Genomic DNA, 21,553 nt, shown 5'->3' on the forward strand with positions numbered 1-21,553 from the left:
CCTGTCAACCTGTCAACCTGCCATTCCCACAGTCCGACGAGCGTCGCCAAAATGCCTCTCGGAATACATAATCCACTGCCATCGTCTCTATCGAGTCTGTACCCGTCCCCTCTTGCTTACGTTCTTCTGGTTTCCCCGCAATTGGTTTCCGTGCTAACAGTGTCCTTTCTCAACAGGTGAATGTAAAAAAGCCGGCAAAATCCTTGCGTCCTTCATCGATCCGAGACAAGCTTTTGGTCCTGACAAGATCATTCCTCCTGAGATTCTCGCTGGCGCCAAGGTTCGTGAGGGAATTCTGTTTGTTCTTATCACCCAACCCAGGGACCCAACTAATCGCTCTGTCGCTTAGGGTCTTGCCATCCTTACGGTCCTTAAAGCTGGATTTCTAGGGTCTGCGCGGTTCGGATCTGGAGTTGTCGTGGCCCGTCTGGCTGATGACTCCTGGTCTGCCCCATCAGCCATTGCGACTGCCGGTGCTGGCTTCGGCGGTCAAATTGGGTTTGAGTTGACCGACTTCGTCTTCATCTTGAACGATGCAGCCGCCGTACGGACATTCTCACAGGTGGGGACATTGACTCTGGGTGGAAATGTGTCCATCGCCGCTGGACCCGTGGGAAGAAATGCCGAGGCAGCGGGCGCAGCTAGCACAAAGGGCGTGGCAGCAGTGTTCTCCTACTCGAAAACAAAGGGATTGTTTGCCGGAGTCAGTCTGGAGGGTAGCATGCTCGTCGAACGTAAGGACGCGAACGAAAAAATGTACAACAGCCGCGTTTCCGCGCGTCAACTGCTTAGCGGCACTATCCGGCCTCCTCCCGCTGCGGATCCTCTCCTTCGAGTGCTGAACTCTCGCGCTTTTTCCGGCAACGTCAGAGGGGCTGGGGAAACGATGTACAACGACATCCCAGTATACGACGACAGACATGATGATGTCGTATGGGAGGGCCGACGCAGAGATGCATTTGGCCAGGGGACTCAGCGAGATCGTGGTGGATTCAACGCTTCGGACGATTATGAATACCGTGACCGTCCTCGTCGAGCGAACACCTGGGCAGACGACGTGTACGACCGACCCGCTGCAGGGTTGGGCCGATCCCCGACCACAAACCAGGCCGACAGCTTTGATAGGTTCGGCGGCCGCAGTCGAAGCAACACCGCGCCATATGAGGATGATTACGTCTACTCTGACAGCAGGCCCACTCGCCCGACAGCACCGAAGCCGGTCTTCGCGCAGCATACCGCTCAGGCTGCCGCTCTGCGATCAGATCAGGCTATCGCCAAGTTCACGTTCGATGCGGACCAGGAGGGTGACCTGGGCTTCAAGAAGGGCGACATCATCACGATTCTCAAGCGCACGGACAAAGCAGAAGACTGGTGGACAGGGCGTATCGGGGACCGGGTCGGTATCTTCCCAAGGTGAGTCCGCAAACATAGCGACAGGAAGAGGATTTGTTGTATTGACGCAGGACTTAGCAACTATGTCGATGCGGTCTAGACGGTCGAGGACCTTTTTTTAAGTCTGCTTGACGCAGCATGATATTATTAACGAACCAATGATCAACCTCCCAGTGTACGAACCGTCCTTCCGTGATGCAACGGTATCTCTCAGATCGGACCAGGACACGTCTCTTCTTCTTTTCTGTCACTTTTCTCAATACAGGCGCCGGAAGTTTTTGTCAAGTTTTTTTTGGGATCCATGCGCCACGAGTCATTGAAAGCAAAATTTCGCATGGTTTTTATTGTAATGAGCTTCGAGGAGGCTCATATTCTCCCATCGTTGTCATAAGCATATTCCATATCCTTGCCTCTTCTCTTCCTTTCATAGTCTTCGGCTCGTCTACGGTACCTTATTGCAGTTTTTTGATCCTTAAGATGATTGCGTGGATTTGATTTTTTTTTCCCCTTTTTGGGTTGTTTCTCCTAGGGGTATTGTTATATAGCATCGATGCCTCACATCGTAGGCTTTAACCATTGTCAAATGCATTGTGGAAGGGTCTGCTTGTCAATCACAAAGTAGTTTACTGGGTGGACCTCTGGCATGTTGCACCCACTGAATAAGGCATGTTGATGACCGTGTCCCAGGCAGCTGGGTCTCAGCAGGTTTGATTATACTGATGACATATTTCTGCATACCATCTGCATACCATTGTTGCATGAAGCATTCTTGGAGCGATGAGCGAGGCACAAGACCTACGCTCTATATAGTATATACTGTATCGGTCGTCGGATGAATATAGAGAGAAGAAAAAGGGTCCATGCTTGCGCCTTGAATTCCTTCGGGTCTATCTTTTCTCCTTAAAACTATGACTATTGAATATTGATTGATCTGATGGGGATCACCTGGATAGAGTTCTACAGAATCGGCACGAGGGGGAATAACCCAACCTTGCACATGAGCTGATATCTACTCGACAGGGTTTCAGACTCGACAGTTCAGCAGTTCAGCTATACTCGTATATAACTGTAAAAACCATTGGGAGTCCTGGTCGTGTTAACTCTTTGTCTTTGTCGAGAATAGGGACATACTCCCTCTGTAGTGGAAAGTGGTTTGCGATCCGACTTTTAAGGAAATTGAGTGGAGCAGTGGTTGGCATAATTAAAGAATAAACTATGATTAGAGGCTTGCAGTTGGACAGTGGAGGATGGGCATAAATCAGAATGATCTGGAATTATGGATAACTACTAGGAGACTACCTAGATATTAATAGACAGACAGACAGGTTCATAGATATACTTGCACAGCTGTACTTACTTACTAGTGAAGTTGGAGTTGGTAATTCCTCCCCTCTCTCCCAGTCCCTGAAGGTATGCAAGTCCTTTATAGAATAGTGCATAGGGTAGTAGTCCCTTGCTATTTAGATTCCCCATTGCATATTAAGAAAAAGAAACGTCATTTGGTTCCCCCATTTGAAACTACTACTGTTAAATAGTAGATAGATATTCATCATCATCATCATCATCATCATCATCAAAGTCTTGAAAAGAAGTCCCCCATACGCAGCACACTAAGGGACAATGCCAAGTCAGATTAGCTGGTTCGTTCTATCTCTCTTACCTCCGCTGCCTTAACATGATCGACTAGTGAACTTTTTCCAACTGAACTCTCGTCTGCTTGCTTTACAATTCAATCCCCCGTATATTGTGTCAACTTTTTTGTTTCGTCTCTCTCTACGACCATCGCACGCACTTGCTCTCCCCCTGCTCACTAGACGTTGTGGATAGCTGGATGCCTGGCTGTCCTCCTTTTCTTTCTTCTTCTTTTCCTTTCTCCTTCTCGAGCTCCCTGGTGGATGTTTTTTCCCCTTCTTTTCTCGTGTTCGACGCTGCTCCTGCTTCTTCCCCGCTTCCATGATCATCCTTCACTGTCGCTCGGCCTAGGTGCTTGATATTGCCTGACTTCCCTCTCCACGAGCCAAGTTCCCCTGTCGCTCTTGGGCCCTCAGTCAAGAATTCGGGAAGATCGAAACTTGTCAGGCTTCCGGTTTAATTGCTCTGATGCAGGTACGTTTTGCATTTTCTCTGCCTCATTGATATCCAGCATCACGCCTTCTATCCCTTTCCCCTTGGTCGTTCCAGCCATTCTTCCTCCAACCACCCCCCCCCAAAAAAAACCCCCCATGGACCTCAACACCCACTTCGGAACCCCATGGATGTCCTCTTGCATTTATCTTTTCTGGAAGATTTGTCATCGAAAGAAGCTTCTGTGTCTAATTGTTCCTTCTGTTCCTACCAATCCAGGCTTCAACGAGCCCCTCTGAAACTGGCAGAGGATACGCGACACGGAGAGGCCATGTGCCTCAATTGTCCATCAGTGACCCGAGTCACCATGTCACGGAAGCGATCGGTCATATGTACGAGGACGATTACGACCGACAGGACCCAAACCGTCTCAGTTTTCTGTCCTCCCCAGTGAGCGAGAACATATCGATCATACCCCCCAGCCTCGCTGGGTCCGAGAACCCCTCCTCACCGCAATCGCTGCAGGTACAGAATCACTTAAATACAGTCAATAACCGTCAGGCAAATGGACAGCCGTCACGGCCGCCGTTGAATCCTTCCCAATCCTTTGATCGAGAGAGCAGCAGCCCGACGTCTCCCGGCTCGACCGACACCGCCACGACCTCCTTCCCTCTAAACGATATCGACTACGAGTCCAATCCGGCTGCCGTGGCTCAGGAACTCAGTAACCTCGCCGCGATCCGTCGGATGTCTATGGATGTGGCAGCCGCAGGGGATCCTGATCTTCCGAGTTATGGCTCCAACGTCTCCGTGCCGTCAATAGCCCCCTCCCCCTCCGCCGACGAAAATGACGCCTCCCGTCTCTTCTGGGTCCCAGCTCGCTTGCACCCGGAGCTGGCTCCTAAAGAGTTCAAGTCATTTCTCGAAGGCAAAGCGGAGCAGATACATCGAAAATCGGGCGAGTTCTCGCCCTCCGGTTTCGAGCGAGAAGGATCGGCCGGGTCGCTTCGGCGGAAGAAGTCCATGTTGTCGAGGCAGATTGATAACTCCCAAGGATACACCGATGGTGCTGAGCGTCTCGAGCGGAAGCGATCGCAAACGACGAGCAGTGCTTTAGGCCCTAACTTGCTGCAGCTTGAGTCGTTGGTCGATGACTCGAAAGAGCACGACTCGGCCGCTGCGCCTCTCGTGAATGGAGTCCAGAAATTCGCCATATCTACGGACGATGACATGCCAATCCTTCCTCCAGCTCCCCCAGGCCACAGCCTCCGGCGCTCCACCCGCACACAGTACAGGAAAGCTGGAAGTCTACGGAAGGGAGAGAAGCTTCCGTACTCGAAGAGAGTTGCCAAACCGTCCGAGCTGAATGACCGAGTCCCATCGATAATCACCACTCCTGCAGACGAGCCCACCCTGGGGTTGACCCGTGTAGCAACCGATCCCGCCCCGACGACAAAACGAGCGCAAGCCGAGGTCGATGCCCCTGACGAATCGACAAGGAATCAAGCAAAGGTTGGTAGCGAGAAGGATAAGAGTCGGTCGGACACGGATCCCTCAGGTATAGCGAGTGCACCCCCCCACGGACGTCATGCATGGCATTCCCGTATCAGCTCCAATGGTCGGTCAACCTTGAATCTTCCACCCACCGAGCAACGGGTACCAGAAATTATTGAAACACCCCCCGCTGAGTCTGATCCAGTCTCTACGACACCCACCACGCCTACGACGCCTAAGACGCCTACCTTCCAATCTAGCCACAAATCAGGACTGGATGCATCGTACGATGCGTCGCCAGGACTTCCTGGCAAGGATTCCCCCGTTCAAGCTCAAGATGTCAAACCATCAAAGCGATCCGCATCCGCGCGACAGATTGTAAAGGAAGGATCGAAGACGCTCAACGACCTCGCCAACAACCCGCAGCCACTTCCCGGAAACACAATGCGAACGGACAGCCTCTCATTCATCCCTACGATGACGGAAGATCGGAAACCGGAAACCAAGAAATCCAAGGATAAAAAAGAGAGCGACGGTGGCCGCAAGTCGAGTTGGCACTGGCTGCTGGGCTCTGAGGAAAAGGAGAAAGAAAAGGACACAAAGAAGAAGGACAAGGACAATGAATCCAAGCGAAGCAAATCGAAGTCAGTAGACAAGACTCATCAGTCTGTACACACGTCCTCAACCAACGAGATCAGCCCGCGCGGGCGCGAAAGTATCACTCCGGATCGACTCGACCCGAAATTGGAGGAGGAGCGCCGGAAGGACAGTGTCCGACGCACTTCTGGGGAGTCGAAAAAGGACAAGGAATCCGGTCTGTTTTCGTCGATTTTTGGCGGTGGAAGAAAGAAGAACAGTGGCGATAGCCATCATAAGAAGAGCGCATCGCGGACGTTGTCCCCTGAGCCCCCGGCGCGCGAGCAACGGCCAGATGTCGACTATCCTTGGACCCGATTTTCCATCCTGGAAGAGCGAGCCATTTATAGAATGGCTCACATCAAGCTGGCCAACCCTCGGCGGGCGCTCTATTCGCAAGTTCTGCTCAGCAATTTCATGTACTCTTACTTGGCCAAGGTCCAGCAGATGCATCCACACATGATGCTCGCATCGTCCGGGTCGCAAAGGCAACAACAACAGCCACAACAGCAACAACAACAACATTCGCGGGATCAGCCGGAGGAGTATTCACAATATCAGCGATATCAAGAAGTGAGTGATACCTCGATTCTGACGATTTGCAGGTGTCAGGTTGTTAACACCAATAGTTCCAGTCTCAGCAGGAGCAGCAGCACTACAACGATAGCTCGTACGACGACCCTCAGATGTACGAGTACAATGACGATCCGCGCGATGCCCACCGGCCGCACTCGAGGGGTAGTAAATATGAGAACGGGAATGCATATGGTCCCGGACATCACCAACATGGACATTCAGCCGTTGGTGACGATGCCCAACTGGATGATGATGATGACGAGATGTGGTGAACAGGAAACAGGAGTACTGTGACTTTTACTGCTACTACTGTTTGTTCTTCTGCAGCGCACGAATACCCCTGCTTTTGTCAACTCTCGTCCTTCTTAGACTTGTATACTGAGGCCCTTTCCTTCCCGTCCTTTCTCTTGGGTTTTCCGTTTGCATCCTCATTTTATATGGTCACAGAAGTGGAGAGAGGACATCACTTCCACAGCTTTCTTGCACACTATTTGAACCCTGTGTGTATATTGCGGGTCCCCCTGGGAGACTGCGGCAGTCTAGTACTTGATGTGACTTTTGTTTCTTTTCTCATGTCCTTGTTGTGGTATTTAGGTTCTTGCACTGTTTGCACATTGACTCGATATATTAGCATAGCGTCTGGGGTTCTTCGCTTCTCAATCCGGGTCCACTTTCATCTAGCGTGTTTGTCGATAGGGCTTTGTACTGAACTGCGATGGGCCATTGATTCTTGTGATTAGATGAGTTTCTACTCTGATGAATAGATATCAAGAACGACTTTGTAGTTGGTAACTCGTGACTGGGAGTCCGCATCAATCACGTGACGTCTCCCTCTCCAGATTTCCGCGTCATCGCTCGAATTGCCTCGGAGATGGTGTTGCTGCTCAGCGCCAGCTTTCGATCGTATCCTCCTCGCTCACCAGGTCATTTCACCAACTGCAAACGTTGATCACTAGCCATACGCCTCAGACAGAAACCAGAACCAGAACCAGAACCACATCAAGAAGCAGAAACCGAACCCCAAGTCCCAAACCCAAATCCAAATCCAAGCAGCAGAGAAAATGGGCGACGCCTACGAACGCGAACAGTACGATTCCGATTCCTCTCTCCCCGTTTTCCATTAAGAAAACAAGCTAATAAGGGGGGGGGTGTGGTTTTACAAATAGACAAAACAACGCCCTCCTCAACTCGCTCTCGAGCAAAGTCTCCGCGCTCAAGTCCGTGACTGTTGATATCTACGATAATGCGCGGGATCAGGAGACGCTGGATCACTCGGTCCGTTCTTCCTTTTCTTCCCCCCCCCCCTTGGTACCCTGAGAGGGCGGAGAGGCTAATATGCAATGGGATGGGGGTGCGGTGAAACAGAGTCAGGTGTTCTCGTCGCTGTCGACGAATTTAAAGGGCAGCGCGAACCGGTTGACGCGGATGGCGAGGCAGGGGGATACGGTTGCGGTGTTGAAGGTTGCGGGGATAGTGGTTGGGGCGGGAGTTTTGCTGTGGATGCTGCTCAGGTGGATCTTTTGAGGTTCGGGGTGCTGTTTCTGTTGCAGTTGATGTTTGCTGAGGGGGATGGGGGAGTTGATCTTGCGGGCTCAAGATTGATTGATATGGATTATTAGCGCTTTGGGGGGGGGTTTGTTGTATAGGGCTGTTGTGAGGCTTGGTTTTTTCTTTCTTCTCTTTTCTCTTTCTTTTTTGTTGTGTGAGCGTGGGTATAGTATCTGGGACTCTGCTCCTCCAGTCTGTATAGTGTATGGGTATGGGTATGGGTATGTTTAATATATGGGACTTTGCGCTTTGTTACTTGTTTTAACTTTTGAGGCGGAATCGTCAACTTGCTATAGTGATGGTTGAAATGCCAACGGATAGGACAGTTTAGCCCCCGAGATAAGTAGTAGTAACCATGGTTCTGTCATCAACGGCCCTCGATCGACCATATCAAAAGGGATGAATCTGATATCTGGCCTACTCGGAAGTCGGAAGACAGGGGAGTGTCTCCTATCTACTCTCTCGACCATGTAGCCAAGTTCCAGGCTCACTTGCCATCTCATCCCAATCAGATCCAGTGAATAGTCGAGGCATTTCCCTCTACGCCTTGATTTGATACCTACCTGGACTACTCCAGGCCTTGCACCATCACCACCAGCTACCTACTCCATAGGGAGGCAGATACCTCAACGCCGACAGTCGTCACGCAACACCGCCAAGGCACAGACACAGACACAGACAGCCACTGACCTAGATGGCGGTGACGCCGAGCGAATCAGCGCCGATGCATAAGCCGTGGCTGGTTATCACTTATCAAGTATCATCCCCTGGTTCCTCTTCAAGCTCAGCTCACAGCTAGGCTGGGATATCGCTACTGGCGGTTGATTGCATTGAGATTCGAGGTTCGAGAGTACCTGGATGGCTACCTAGACTTGGAGGGTGGGATGGGATCAGGATGGTCGAGGTCTAGAAGGTATCGGACATACGCTGGGAGGATAGGTTGTACATACTTACTACGTACAACCTTACCTGGATCCTAGGAGTTGGGACCTTGAACTAAGTATTTAGGTACTACTCTGTAGTCTGTAGATAGATAGGACGTAACTAGATACTATATTCGGGTTGGATGATCGACAGAAGAGATTTTTCCTCATCCTAGCAGGGTTCCGACTTTCTAGCTCGAGGATGTTTGAAGAAGGACAAGGACAGGGGCAACGGCCCGGGTCAGTACCTCTTGAGTCTTGAGAGTCGACTCGGAAGTCGGAAGAGAGAAAACTCTCCCCATGATAGGTGCAGGAGCATGATTCATGGTGTTATTATTGGCTGCAGAGCAGGTCATCGTCTTGTCAAAGTGGGGTGATAAGATCCTAGTACCTAAGGTACCTTAGGATCTCAGTACCTGCTACCTAGTATCTAGTACCTACTCCGTAGTACCTACCTATCTGCTATGCACCTGGTAGGCTTTCCCAAGGTAAAAGGTCTCCTGCCAGACGCCAGCGTGATGGGCTGTACCTCTGACACTTCGGATAGCTAACTACCAACGAACCCTCAGATAATGCAAGTAATCCTCCCGGCCAATTAATGCATCTCATCGAGTCTGTGCTCACCCGTTGAATCCTCCAGCGTCTCACCACCAGCAGTAATTGGCTGTATGCAGCGAAGTAATTAATTCCCTTGAGACTTGGGCAGCCAGTAACTATAGAAAGATGGATATCATCATTCCGGAGCAACCAGAGTTCGAGTTTGAGGAGGGCCAGGCTGGCCGCCATGCCCCGATCCCGACTTTTATTTTCTTTTCTATCTGTTGAGTCAGAGTGCCACCGACAGTGACTGTGACATTTTCCGATAATCCAGTAGACCACTACATAGTAGTATCTATCGGGAATCCGGGCAAGTAGTTCCAGCGGAATCTGTAATCTGTTTGGTCCAAGTGAGAGACCGATCGATCATTATTGAAGAGTGCTACAGTCTACACTCCTACTAGGCTACTAGAGTAAGAGCTGATAAGGGTGGGTAAACTGGTGAAAATTTGGAAATGGACGGGCCAACAACCCAACGAGTCAAAACCACACCGGCGATCCGCTTGTTCCTGGTTACGGGGCTGGGTTGGTCGGTCGCTTCTAAGGTCTAACGCTCTAACCGAGTTGGCTCGGCATGCCGAGTTGTCGCCCCCCCTCCCCCCCTGCAAACTACTAACTAACTGAGGCCAGTTGCGAGGGCACGTTGCACAATGCACACGCCATCGGTGTGCCGTCCTCCGTATCAGGTTTCTAGACCGTGGACGCTGAACCAAGATTTTTTTGCCTGGTGTGATTTTTAGGCTAATCTGGGTAAGTGGATACTAACTACTGACTACTGACTACTGAATACTGGCAGCCTAAGTCTATAATAATATACAGAATACAAAGTATCTACCTAGTATCTACTATCTAGAAACCTGTCGTCGATTCGGGTGACGAGGATTGTAGTCGTATAGAGAGTAGGTAACTTTACTTCTGAGGATTGTAGCGACAAGGAACCGACAGCGTACCAAGTCCTAGTTGATTGATACCCAACACTAACAGACAGATCAACGCCAGTATCACTACTACACAGTATATTGCCTGTAGAGGCCCAAGTCCAAGTCCAAGTGCCAGCTTCAGGGTTTATCTCTTCAGACTGAGGGTTCTAGAATCTAAAGATGTTCACCGAATCAACTCTTGAGGACTCGGCAAAAGGAAGATGGGTGGAATTGCGAATTCCCTCGGTGGGTCGACCGGGTGGGTCAGAGCTAACAATTGCTATTCTCTTTTTTTTTGGCCCTTTTCATTTCATTTCATCTCCAAGGGTACTCCGTATGATAGTGATAACCTCAAGCTGTGAGGTCATTGCTTGCGCCAGGGTATACGTCGCGTCGACCTTGCAGGTTTACTTCCAAAAAACCCAACAAGCGGTCTAGGCTACTGTTTTTTTTTTTTTCTCTATTAAACCACTATAGAGTATCGACACCGGGCTACCTCATTTGTAAGAGGCAGGGGTTGAAACAATGAGAACGAATGCGACGGTTTTGATACTGATGGTAGTTAATTCAGATTGATCTCCTGTCGCCATTCGCGAGATTCCTAATGTGGGTATGAGAGGGCGATCATTACGGGACGGCCAGAAGTCAGGTAGGAGGCTAGGAGCTAGAGGCTTAGAGAGTAGAAACTAGAAACCCTTAAGGTCCCGGACTCCCGACTTCCGGCTGAGATTGTGGACTGTGGGCTCGCTACCATCACCATTAAGTTATTATTAACCATGTCAGTCGAGGTAGTATGAGTAAGTAATCGGAGAAATAGGTATTCTCCCCGATCACACACGTATTCGAGTCATTTCAAGTCCTCGAGGTCATCATATACAGCGTACATCTCTGTCGAATTGAACAGGGATGGTGCAAATTGCAAATTCATGTGATAGCTTACTAAGAGCCAGCATGAGGGGGAAACCTGCAGGCTTCTCATGCCGCCTCCATGCAACAGCTAGCTGCAAGCTCCAATCCTCGGGATGATGAAGAAGCATATGCATCCTGCAGCAGTCCTGAAGCCGATCGTGACGACGATCACGGTCACTTCGGACCAAGTCTGGAAAGTTGGCCGGCAACCCAGGGTCCCTTCAGAAAGCTTGACGGCGACAGAGGTCTCCGAGGCTTGACCGCTTGAGAGTAGAGAACAGACATAATAGAAATTGCCTCATTTTTACTGCAAAGGTACTCTGTAGTAGTCGTTTTAGGCTTTCCTCTGGAGAATGACAGTGAGATAACGACCGGAGTATCAAACGCCAATGGCAATATCGATGTCGATGGCTTTCTTCATGCTTATCATAATTTCATTCATGATTTGACGATGAGATTGGTCAACCGATCAGGCCATCAGGAAGAAGTACCTACTAGGAACGGGGAGCTAGGAGTAGGAACACATGATCGATGTCTGCATTCTGCACCCTCTGTAGCTTCGAGCGCAATCGATTAGGATGTTGCAGGGCCGCTCAAATTGCAGTGGAGGATCATTTACCCAACTTTGCCATTCAATATCAAGAAGAGCTATATGTATTATTATCTATGAATGTATGCATAGCAGCAGTGGATCTTTATCTGAGAAAAAAAAAAAAAAAAAAAAAAAAAAAAAAAGCAAAATAAGAAGAAGAAAAAAGCCATTGCCGCTTGATTAAACATATGCAGTGTAACCTGCGGTCCGCGTACGACGAAAAGATCATGCCAGCGCAGCGCAGGTTGACAGCTAGTTGGTCGGGGAATTCTCGAGGACATGAGATGGATGATAGTTGGAGGGATTACTACGGTCGATCCTGAGGTTGTCACAATAATGTCTAACTCTACGGAGTATCACCTACACGGTCTGCTACTGGTAATCACATTATCAACATCGGGTCCAGGTATCAAGGCTTGGCTGGCGGATGGACGGGAACAGGCTAACAGCATATATAAGGTAAATGGCTTCTAGAAACCGGCTCAAGGCCAATCATCCAGCACCAGGGTGGGATCTTGTGATAAATAACGCCCGTATTAGAGTTGACGGTGATCCCTTATATTATGAGACCAAATTCGAAATCCCACCGGATAACCGGACTCCCATTACGGCAGACTAGGCCTCTTGGAGATACACCTAGCGATCTCTTGCATCTTGATGAGTGATGAGGGGGGGATGGTGTATCATTTGTGAATAAACCTTACCGATTCCCTTTACAATTTACATCCATCATCCATCCATAGGTAGTGACTGTGTAGACGGAATTTATTCCCAACACAAATTGGGGGATTTAATTACCATTTCTCAGTGTTTCAATATCGTGTCGAGGAAGGCCGTTCAGTCCGTACTTAATTCGGCCTCTCGCTCGGTCTGTCTTCTCTCTTTCTTTCTTACAAAGAAAGACACCTACTCATCCTCATCCTCAGTCACCTTCTACTTGGACTTTGACTTCTACCTGCCTACTGATAGGTACTACTCATTATTCTCTGGTATGTTTCTGACGTAACTACTACACATATCCAGATCAAAAAAACCAAAAGATGTGGTTTTGATCCCAGTTATCTGTTTATTTGTTGGGGACTGTTGTTTATTGCATTCTTTGTTTTCCTTCTTTTTCATCTTCACGCATCGGTGTCTCTGGCCGGATATAGACATATCCTCCTCCTCATCCGTTGTCTTGGCCTCTCTCTCTTTCTCCTTCTCATCGCTTATCGTGATCGATACTATCATACACCCTGGATACTGATTTCTTCGGCCATGGATTAAGCAGACATCTAGTTACATACTGCTCGTCATCGGCTTAGTCAATTCCGAGCTGATTGATCCATTTATCGCATCATCTCTGGTTCATCCAGAATAAACAACCTCAGGACAATCCGTTTCAAGCAGACCCGCCTTGCCACTCTTCCCGCCCCAAAGAAAAAAAATAAAAATAAAAATAAAAGGAGCCACCCTTTTTCGGTCAGACGGTGACGGAAACGGCTGATTCTTTTTTTGTTGGCGCTTTGGCACGTACCAACTACCAAGTACCAACTATCTCTATCTCCCTTCTATCTATCTAACACGCCCCCCACCCACGACCACCACCAAGCACCTGCGCCAACTCCGAATACTGTGACCCAGTCGATCATTGGCAGACTTCTATCTCTTGCGCCATATTTCGCTCTATCTCTGTGTCATCATCTTTCTTTTTTTTCCCCTTTTTTTTTTATCTGGGATCGCTTGATTATTATTTTGTTTGATTATCTATCTACGGACGATCTCCTATCTTTTCTTTTTTTTTTTTTTTCTTCACTTTTTTTTTAATTAAAAAAAGAAGAATCGTCGTCTGTGAGATACAGAGGGGTACTTCTCCTCTCTCCATCACCCTCTCCTCATCTTCTCTCACATCTTCACCCCTCGCTGTTTTCGGCCTCTCTTTCTCAGCTGCCTTGTCGCAGCTGTTGGTGGATTCGTCATGGCTCTTAGCTTCTTCAGTGGCGGAGGCAGTGCGAGTTACGCAAAGTACTTCGATATCCGGTAAGCCATTGCAATGCATTGTCACTTTCGAATGATTCCAGCTAACCCGCCCCCTCGCTCAGATTGGATGAAGGTTATATTGTATTTAGAGGAGGAGAGCAAGAGGCCGCCAGTGCCCAACTCAGTGGAAAGCTACTTCTATGTCTATCGGAGCCTCTTGCTGCCAAGCACGTTAGATTGAACCTCACTGGCATCTCGCGAGTATGGTAAGTAGCCAATTTCCCCCAACGAGGGGCTCGGTGCACATCTCGCTGACCCTTTTTTTTTTTGCCCTGCAGTTGGCATCTCCCATCAGGTTCGGCCAGCGGTAGCAGGAAATCGTGGAGGGAAAAGGTGTTTTATGAAAAGACCTGGACCTTCCGGGACGCCGGCAAGAGCAAGACCGAGGTCCTCGCTGCGGGCAACTACGAGTTCCCCTTTCATGTGATTCTGGAGGGCTCGATGCCGGAGAGCGTCGAGGGTCTCAGTGATACCTACGTGACCTACCGCTTCAAGGCGGAAATCGGTCGCAAGTACGCCAAGGATATTGTCGTGAGGAAACCGCTGCGGATTATTCGGACCTTGGAATCCAGTGCGCTGGAGCTGTCTCATGCGATGGTGAGTGGATACTTATTGTCTCGAACTCTCGAGTGTTTTCTGGACGGTTCGCTGACTGCGCCCAGTCCGTGGAGAACATCTGGCCCAACAAGATTGAGTATTCGATCAGCACGCCGACCAAGGCCGTCATCTTTGGAACCAGCCTTCGGGTGGATTTCAAGTTAATACCCCTCCTCAAGGGCCTTAAGATCGGACAGATCGTCTCTCAGCTCATTGAGAGCCACGACCTGACCCTCAACCCGGAAGATCCCGATTCCATCCGCAACACATACAAAAGCACCAGGACAATTGTCAGCGACGAATACGAGTTGGATGACGAAGGCAGCCTCGAAATCATCGACGAAGAGGCGGAGGGGTATCAGTTTTCCCGGTATTTGGACCTTCCTAAGACCTTGACGCGCTGTCTGCAAGACACGGATACTCGGGGCATCAAGATCCGACACAAGTTGAAGTTCCGGGTCCAGCTGCTGAATCCTGATGGTCACATCAGCGAGGTATGTGTTGTCTCACCGCTTAGGATCTGGGGGGAGGTGGAAGATGCTGACAACCACAGTTACGAGCTACTCTCCCAGTCTCCATCTTCATTTCTCCCAACCTTGCCATCGATGAAAACAACAACCTGGTCGACCAGACCCCCCAGACCGCCCGGCGAGCGGTCGACGATATTGCTCAGCAGGCGCCTCCCCTGTATGGCGAGCACCAGTTCGATCAACTCTACAGCGAAGTCGACCCCAGCGGCTACCGGACCCCCGGACCGGGCAGTGGACCAGGCACTCCTTTCGGTGCCCTCAGCCGGAATATATCCTCAGAGAACCTCGCGTCGATGAACGCCTTGACCAGCACCGACCTCTCTGTCTCTGCCTTGCAGACTCGATTGTCCAATCTGCATGCGAGCCGATTCAGCAACCCCTCGCCGACCGAAATCGATAATCATGCCGACAGTGAACAGCGACGCCTGGGCATATCGACGGCCGACTACTTTGGCCCTTCCTCCGGATCCAATTCGCACAGCCCCGCAAGTCCCGAACTCTCCCGCAGACCTTCCGATGAAGGATACCGCGATCACGACCACATCCCCTCGGGCATGGCCACTCCATTCCACCCTCAGTATGCGGAGGTCGAGACGCTCAGCCGGGTCCCCAGTTATTCGACCGCCATGCGATCCACTGTCCGTCCATGCGATAGCGAACTGCCAGACTACCAGGCTGTGGTCGCGGAGGATACCGCGATGCCGGCACTGCAGTCCCCGCAGCAAGCCTACATCCGCAGCGCCGGCCGGGGGACCTCGATGAACACGGGAATTGACGTCCATCAACTTCGCTCCGGGCATTTCAGTTCGCGGACTTCGAATTCACATGATGAAGAGGATCGCCGGCTCCGACTGGTCCAGGCCCGGGCCAGAGTTTAAGCCTTGGTTAAATTTCTTATTGTCTTCCGCCCCCCCCCCCCGTTCGTTATTTGTACGACCACCGCCCCGACACGGCCCTCTCCTCCTCTCCACTGCTCTCCTGGTTTCTCTCGAAACCATGCATTTAACTCGTACGAGATGCGTAAGAACGCATCTAATCAGTTGGATCAATCCCCTAATTTTACGCTCTCATGTTCGAGGCCTTTTGCGCTGGACGCAGAAGATCCCATTTTGCGTTCCCATTTCCGACACGATCTGTTCTTAATCACATGTCCATATATTCATTAGACCGGGGGGTTGGAGTTTTTTTTTTTTTTTTTTTTTCCTATTTCTGCTTTTGGGGCGTTGATATTGAAGGGATGACAAATAGACGGATCAGGCACGATGGACCTACATATATACGAAGCTTTCTTTGGAGATAATGATACGAATCAAAAAATATCACGAGCCAGCTGGTCACACGGATCAGCATGAATTACGCATATGATGTGTTTCCTTTTGAGTCTTGACAGTATCCCCCTACTATCCATCATCTCCTCTGTACTGAGTACTCCGTAGTTTCGGCAGAATCATCGCTACGTAAGGGTGGTGTCCCCCCCCCCCGTGGCCCGGGAGCTGATTTCCCGATCGGGTCGACATCTTGTGGCTTGGATTGAGTGAAGTTGGGGCTCGGGGCTACATTCCGCGGGAACTTGGAAACTTTTTTTTTTTTGGCCATCCAGGATCTCCAGCCTACCTAGACTCAATACTCAATAGACTATGGATGGGCAATCGAATCGAATCTAGAAAGTCCAGATTCCGGCGTCACCGACGGAAGAAGGACAATTCCGAATATTGTGCAGAGATGATGTCGCTGTGGCTGGATGGAAATCAGGTCTGGTTTTTTTTTTTTTTTTTTTCTGTAGACTGTAGACTGGTCTCCCAAATCCAATTGAGACAGGATGGTCATTGTGGCGATAAAACCCGATTGACAAAAAAAGCTTATCGCCTCTTGTAATAATCCCTGGAAAGAAGAATTCGGTTCGATCATTAGACAAGAGAGATTGCTGCAGAACCCGATACTTCTTGATATTCATACCCAGAGATCGGAGGGTCTTTAGTATGATAACAGACGTGGCTGAAATTGAATACCAACAGACTGGTGATCTAGGGCATAGATTTTATATATGAGATGATGTAAAACGAGGACCTGGTTAGCTTTGCCATTCCACTTGACTAAGGATGCAGATATAGACTAGATACCTGCCCTTCTTGTGACCTCCAGTACTTTGTATACTCGGTCTCTATTTGTACCAGCCTAGAATTTTATATAAATACCATCAAGGTGCTATCATGGAAACCCATGATAGCATGACAAGGTGATTGTTAGGTGACTACCAGTACTACTACCTGTCATGTGATAGGAATTATCTTGAATTCTTGATGCTTATACTCTGTATATCTTATTATTTAAAGGGGGTGATTCCAACAACTTCCTACCCACAGTCCCACACTACTTTATTGAACTCCAGCACTAATGAGTACTCTCTCATCTTTTATAAGATATTCTGCTGCAGACAGACTGCATGATTCTCCCTGACAAGCTATACAAGACAGACGCTGAGCCGAACAGATTCAGGACTCCTCGTCTTACTCTTACTTGATACCACTATTGAAACATCATCTTCACAATCGCGCGGGATGCCGATGATCCCCAGACACAACCATGCATCATTCACTGGGACCCTATTGAGGATGGATTTGGCCAGCCGGGGGTGTAATGCTAGTGCATTCCAATTATGACTTCACAAAGGACCTGCAACCCATTCAAGTCAACTCAAACCAGCGGCGGGCAAGGGATTGGGGACACTTTCGAGATCATGAAAATACTGTGGTGTGGATTGATGGCAAGGTCCGCGATCTGAAAGATAATGGGGGCTTGGGATGCTTATTTTGGCTACTATGTCACGTGACCATTAGCATAGCAGCAATATGATACAAGTCAACAGAGCACCAATCTGGCATTTCAGAGCGTCGCTATGAAATACCAGATCAGCACTCTGAATTATAAAGAGAGATAGATTATCCTAAGACTACACAGTACTACTGTGTACTACAGAGGGAGATGTCACCTGATTCTGTCATGTGACAGAGGGGAAGAGGGGAGTGACCTCATCACGCTTGGCGCTCTGCATCTGACGATCGCTTTTCCCTCTCTGTATAAATAACCACGACGACAACCTGTGATCTACACAGAGGGGTGTGGCCGTGTGGGAGTGCTGTCAAATCTCTTTTCATTATTTCATTATCATTATCATTATCATATCATCTGAGTCCTTTATCATCTCCCTGTGAGCGATTCTTAACACGCCATAGTATGTCTGCGTTGTACTTGCTTGCTTCTGCCCCACTCCCCTCTCCGATCAAGTCTGAGCATACAGAGTTAGTTCAACTAACGATCAACTAACGAAGTGACGAGAGCCCCTCCAGCTCGCTAGTTCGCACTTTGCAATATATCGCAGACAGTCCGAGTCTCTTGACTATCGTCTAGCTAATTTAACTAACTACGAAGTTACTACGTCCGTCTACACTACTAGTAGTTGATAGTTGATTCCAGACCTGCGTCTCCGTCTGTGTTTGCGTCTACTTCCCGACCTCCCTTTCCCCTCATTTCTTTCCTCTTCAGCAACGGCGCCCGCCCAGAGCGCATCCTCTCCCAACCCCTCACGCTGAAATATTTCACTGCAATTCCCAGACATCGACATGTCGGCTACGAGCAGTCCCGTGGAACAGAAACTCCCCCAGCGCTCGTCGACCCTGGCGAGTTCCCTCGGTCCGACCCGTCGGGCTTCGCTGAGTGACGACGAGGCGATCCCGGAATCGGATAGCAATGAGGTATGATTTCTCCGTTGTAGTTGGGGATTTTAGTAGTTGGGATGGGGGGGGGGGGGGTTTTTTCTCTTTTTTTTTCTTTTGCTGATCATGGCGCTGGCGCCATCGCAGACGACCAACCTTCTCCTCGAGCGGCTCCGGGCCTGGAAGCATATGTGCGGATACCTGGAGGATTATGTGGAGGTGACGGCCAAGGTGCAAAAGTCACAGGCGAAGGATTATGAGAAGGTTTTGAAGGTAAGGTTTCTCGAATGTTTGAGGAAAATTTGAAGGTGTACCGTGTATATGAAGAGATGCTAAGTAGTTGCGCATAGACGGTGAGCGATCCGTTGCGGGAGGGGCATCATTTCTCGCAGAGTGAGGGGGGCGTTGCGGGCTGGTTTGATAATATCCGCACCAACACCCAGGTATGTCGTTGTCCGTCCGATTTAGCAGTCGTTTGATCACTGATGGTTGGGGTGGGGTAGGGAATCGTGAATGGGTATCTTGATACGGAGAAAAACCTGAAGGGCTCCGTGCTGCCGAGCTTGGAGCGGCTTCACAAAGAGCTCAAGAACAAGTCCAAGGAGCTACAGAGCGGCGCCTCCAAGAGCGCCAAGGCCGTGGAAAAGGCTCGCGGCGTCACCCAGAAGCACATCGAGCTGCTGGCGACGCAGGTCGCCTCGTTCGACTCGACTGCCGGTAACCGGTTCGAGCACGCCCACGACCCGTATATCCTGCGTCGCGGCGTCAACCACCGCCTGAACAAACAGGTCATCGAGGAGAACAACAACCGCCAGGACATCATCGCCGTGCAGAACAACTTCCAGCAGTTCGAGGCCCATGTCCTCAGGACCGTCCAGACTGCGATGGAGCAGTTCAACGTGTTCATTGGCAACCAGCTCGATCGCCAACGCGCCATGTACAGCGACATGCTGGCCTCTGCCCAGCGAGTTCCCCCGGATTTTGAGTGGGTCAATTTCATCACCCGCAACGCCCACGCTCTGGTTGACCCGGATTCGCCCCCGCGATCGCTGTCCCACATCACTTTCCCCAACCAAGACCATCGCGCCACTGTGCCTCTCATTGAGGGCACACTGGAGCGCAAGTCCCGCGCCATGCTCAAGGGCTACAGCACCGGCTACTATGTCATCTCGCCGGCGCGATACCTGCACGAGTTCAAGGACAACGACGATTTCCGGCACGACCCTTCCCCCGAGCTCTCGCTGTACCTGCCCGACTGCGTGATCGGCGCCGTCGACGGCAACAAGTTCACCATCAAGGGCAAGGATGTCTCCGGCGGCAAGGTCGGCAACGCCTTCCACACCACCAGCGAGCTGAACTTCAAGGCCCTCACCCCGAGCGACGCGGAGAAATGGTGGACCATCATCCGGGACGCGGCCAAGGGACCCCCCGCACACAGCGCGCACTCCTCTCAGCCCACCAACCCCGTGGCAGCCGCGGGTGGCGCTGCTGCTGGTGCTGCGACCTCCAGCACTCCCACGGCGGTCACTGCTCCGGCCACTGCTCCGGCCACTGCTGCAGCTCCCGAAGGGCAGGCGCACCCGCCCGCTTATGCCGAAAAGGAAAACGTTGCCCCAGCTGCGGAGAAGACTCCGGCCGCTGCGGCGGCGGCGCCGAGCCCGACGACTCCGGTCACCGAGACCCAGGCTCCTGCGCCTGCTCCTGCTCCGGAGAAGCTGTGATGACTTGTTCGAGTGGTTTTCAAGCCTTGCGTATACCTTAACTTTGATGCATTTCTATCCTACGTTCTGATAGCTATTTCAAATCATGTTTATAAACGGCCAATTCCATAAATCCTCTATTAGTCTATACCACCACCCCACTGGGCATCTCCCTCATCCAAACTCCATTTCAACACCACAATCGACTTGACCCCCCCGCCCCGATTCTCCGGCACAACCGCCCAATCCTCCAGCTCCCACTCCAACCGAAACCCATTCTTCTCAAACACCCGCATACTCGCCGCGTTGTCCGCATACGCCGACGCCTTCAGCACGCGTGCATTCAGCCGCGGGATCGCCCACTCGCGTATCACCGCCGCAATCGCCGCCGTCATGATCCCGCGCCCGTGGTACGCCGGCGACAGATAATCTAGTCCCCCTTCGCGTCAGCTATCGTCCACCATCATCAACAGGGAAAAGGAAGGAGGGGAAAAAATACCGCCAAACCCCCACACGATCTCCTCACTCCCCGCCGGCCACGCCTCGTTGCGACTCACCGCCGCCGCCCGCTCGGCACTCCCCCGCTTGAACTCGTAGAACTGGTACCGCGAGAGCGAGATGTTGCCGATGAAGGTCCCCCAACCCCCGCCCGCATCCCCGCTGCCGGCGGCGGATGTCGATGTATCCCGGATACAAACAAAAGGCATACCATCGACGGCGTCGGGGGTGCCGGCGGCCGTGTCTAGCGCGCGGACGGCATCGTCGTAGGTGCGCTGGAGGTACTCGTCGGCGTGGGCGGCGAGGTAGGGGACGGGGGTGGATTCGAGGAACGGGTAGATGGCCGGGTTGTTGAGGAGGGCGAGGAGGGCGGCGCGGTCGGAGGCGTTGGGGGCGCGCGGCGGGGTGAGGATGATGTGTGGGTGGGAGGGGAGCGGGATGTAGGGTTCGTTTGTGAGGGGGTTGGTGAGGATGGGCATTTTGTTGGTGATGCCCTTCGGTGATGCTTGGGTGGTGTTACACGGTGGTTGTAGTCCCAGGGGGACAAGGGGATTAGGGGGGGGGGGGGGAAATGGGTTTTAACTATATATGCTGCTTGTGGTTGTGAGTCATTACGGTTCTACTGGAATGGTGAGGTGGTATCGACTTGTGAAGAGTCTTGGACTTGGATATATCGACTAGGTGTCTGGGTATCGCTTATTGCTCGATGTGGGTTTGAGTCATGTTGATGCCGATGGCGGCTGGCATCTGCCCTCCAGCGGAGTTCCGCCTCGTATTACATCCCGGGAGTTGTGATTAGCTTCCCCGGCGGCCCCATATCGATTTCTTGGCTGTGGATAATGTTG

At 50.9% G+C, this 21,553-nt stretch overlaps 6 protein-coding genes across 6 annotated transcripts, besides 12 other annotated features; 5 read left to right on the forward strand and 1 right to left on the reverse strand.

The window, feature by feature from the left end:
• Window positions 1-51: 51 nt before the first annotated feature.
• ACLA_082790 (SYLF and SH3 domain-containing protein) lies at window positions 52-1,492 on the forward strand (the record flags this gene model as incomplete). The annotated part of the gene is made up of 4 exons (XM_001268013.1): window positions 52-94; window positions 177-280; window positions 350-1,413; window positions 1,471-1,492. The coding sequence occupies 4 exons, from the start codon at window positions 52-54 to the stop codon at window positions 1,490-1,492; spliced, it is 1,233 nt and encodes a 410-aa protein (XP_001268014.1).
• A 1,446-nt stretch (window positions 1,493-2,938) lies between these two features.
• Window positions 2,939-2,967: a microsatellite.
• Window positions 2,939-2,968: a microsatellite.
• A 266-nt stretch (window positions 2,969-3,234) lies between these two features.
• Window positions 3,235-3,273: a repeat region.
• Window positions 3,274-3,492: 219 nt separating this feature from the next.
• On the forward strand, window positions 3,493-6,434 carry ACLA_082800 (putative telomere silencing protein Zds1; the record flags this gene model as incomplete). The annotated part of the gene is made up of 3 exons (XM_001268014.1): window positions 3,493-3,498; window positions 3,736-6,159; window positions 6,216-6,434. The coding sequence occupies 3 exons, from the start codon at window positions 3,493-3,495 to the stop codon at window positions 6,432-6,434; spliced, it is 2,649 nt and encodes an 882-aa protein (XP_001268015.1).
• Window positions 6,076-6,110: a microsatellite.
• A 702-nt stretch (window positions 6,435-7,136) lies between the features above and the next one.
• Window positions 7,137-7,213: a microsatellite.
• A 10-nt stretch (window positions 7,214-7,223) lies between these two features.
• ACLA_082810 (SNARE domain- containing protein) lies at window positions 7,224-7,686 on the forward strand (the record flags this gene model as incomplete). The annotated part of the gene is made up of 3 exons (XM_001268015.1): window positions 7,224-7,249; window positions 7,329-7,437; window positions 7,528-7,686. 3 exons carry the CDS (start codon window positions 7,224-7,226, stop codon window positions 7,684-7,686), a joined length of 294 nt encoding a protein of 97 aa, XP_001268016.1.
• A 2,302-nt stretch (window positions 7,687-9,988) lies between these two features.
• Window positions 9,989-10,021: a microsatellite.
• A 1,742-nt stretch (window positions 10,022-11,763) lies between these two features.
• Window positions 11,764-11,793: a microsatellite.
• Window positions 11,764-11,816: a microsatellite.
• Window positions 11,817-13,073: 1,257 nt separating this feature from the next.
• Window positions 13,074-13,095: a microsatellite.
• A 325-nt stretch (window positions 13,096-13,420) lies between these two features.
• Window positions 13,421-13,455: a microsatellite.
• A 153-nt stretch (window positions 13,456-13,608) lies between these two features.
• ACLA_082820 (arrestin family protein) lies at window positions 13,609-15,675 on the forward strand (the record flags this gene model as incomplete). The annotated part of the gene is made up of 5 exons (XM_001268016.1): window positions 13,609-13,670; window positions 13,760-13,876; window positions 13,949-14,267; window positions 14,333-14,761; window positions 14,821-15,675. The coding sequence occupies 5 exons, from the start codon at window positions 13,609-13,611 to the stop codon at window positions 15,673-15,675; spliced, it is 1,782 nt and encodes a 593-aa protein (XP_001268017.1).
• Window positions 15,676-15,978: 303 nt separating this feature from the next.
• Window positions 15,979-15,999: a microsatellite.
• A 2,418-nt stretch (window positions 16,000-18,417) lies between these two features.
• Window positions 18,418-20,231, forward strand: ACLA_082830 (PH domain protein; the record flags this gene model as incomplete). Its single annotated transcript, XM_001268017.1, has 4 exons — window positions 18,418-18,549; window positions 18,658-18,783; window positions 18,861-18,953; window positions 19,014-20,231. 4 exons carry the CDS (start codon window positions 18,418-18,420, stop codon window positions 20,229-20,231), a joined length of 1,569 nt encoding a protein of 522 aa, XP_001268018.1.
• Window positions 20,036-20,065: a microsatellite.
• Window positions 20,232-20,350: 119 nt separating the features above from the next.
• Window positions 20,351-21,187, reverse strand: ACLA_082840 (GNAT family N-acetyltransferase; the record flags this gene model as incomplete). The annotated part of the gene is made up of 2 exons (XM_001268018.1): window positions 20,351-20,640; window positions 20,710-21,187. 2 exons carry the CDS (start codon window positions 21,185-21,187, stop codon window positions 20,351-20,353), a joined length of 768 nt encoding a protein of 255 aa, XP_001268019.1.
• Window positions 21,188-21,553: the final 366 nt, after the last annotated feature.

The sequence above is a fragment of the Aspergillus clavatus genome, genomic scaffold (assembly GCF_000002715.2).
Source record: "Aspergillus clavatus NRRL 1 1099423829806 genomic scaffold, whole genome shotgun sequence".
Classification (NCBI taxonomy): domain Eukaryota; kingdom Fungi; phylum Ascomycota; class Eurotiomycetes; order Eurotiales; family Aspergillaceae; genus Aspergillus; species Aspergillus clavatus.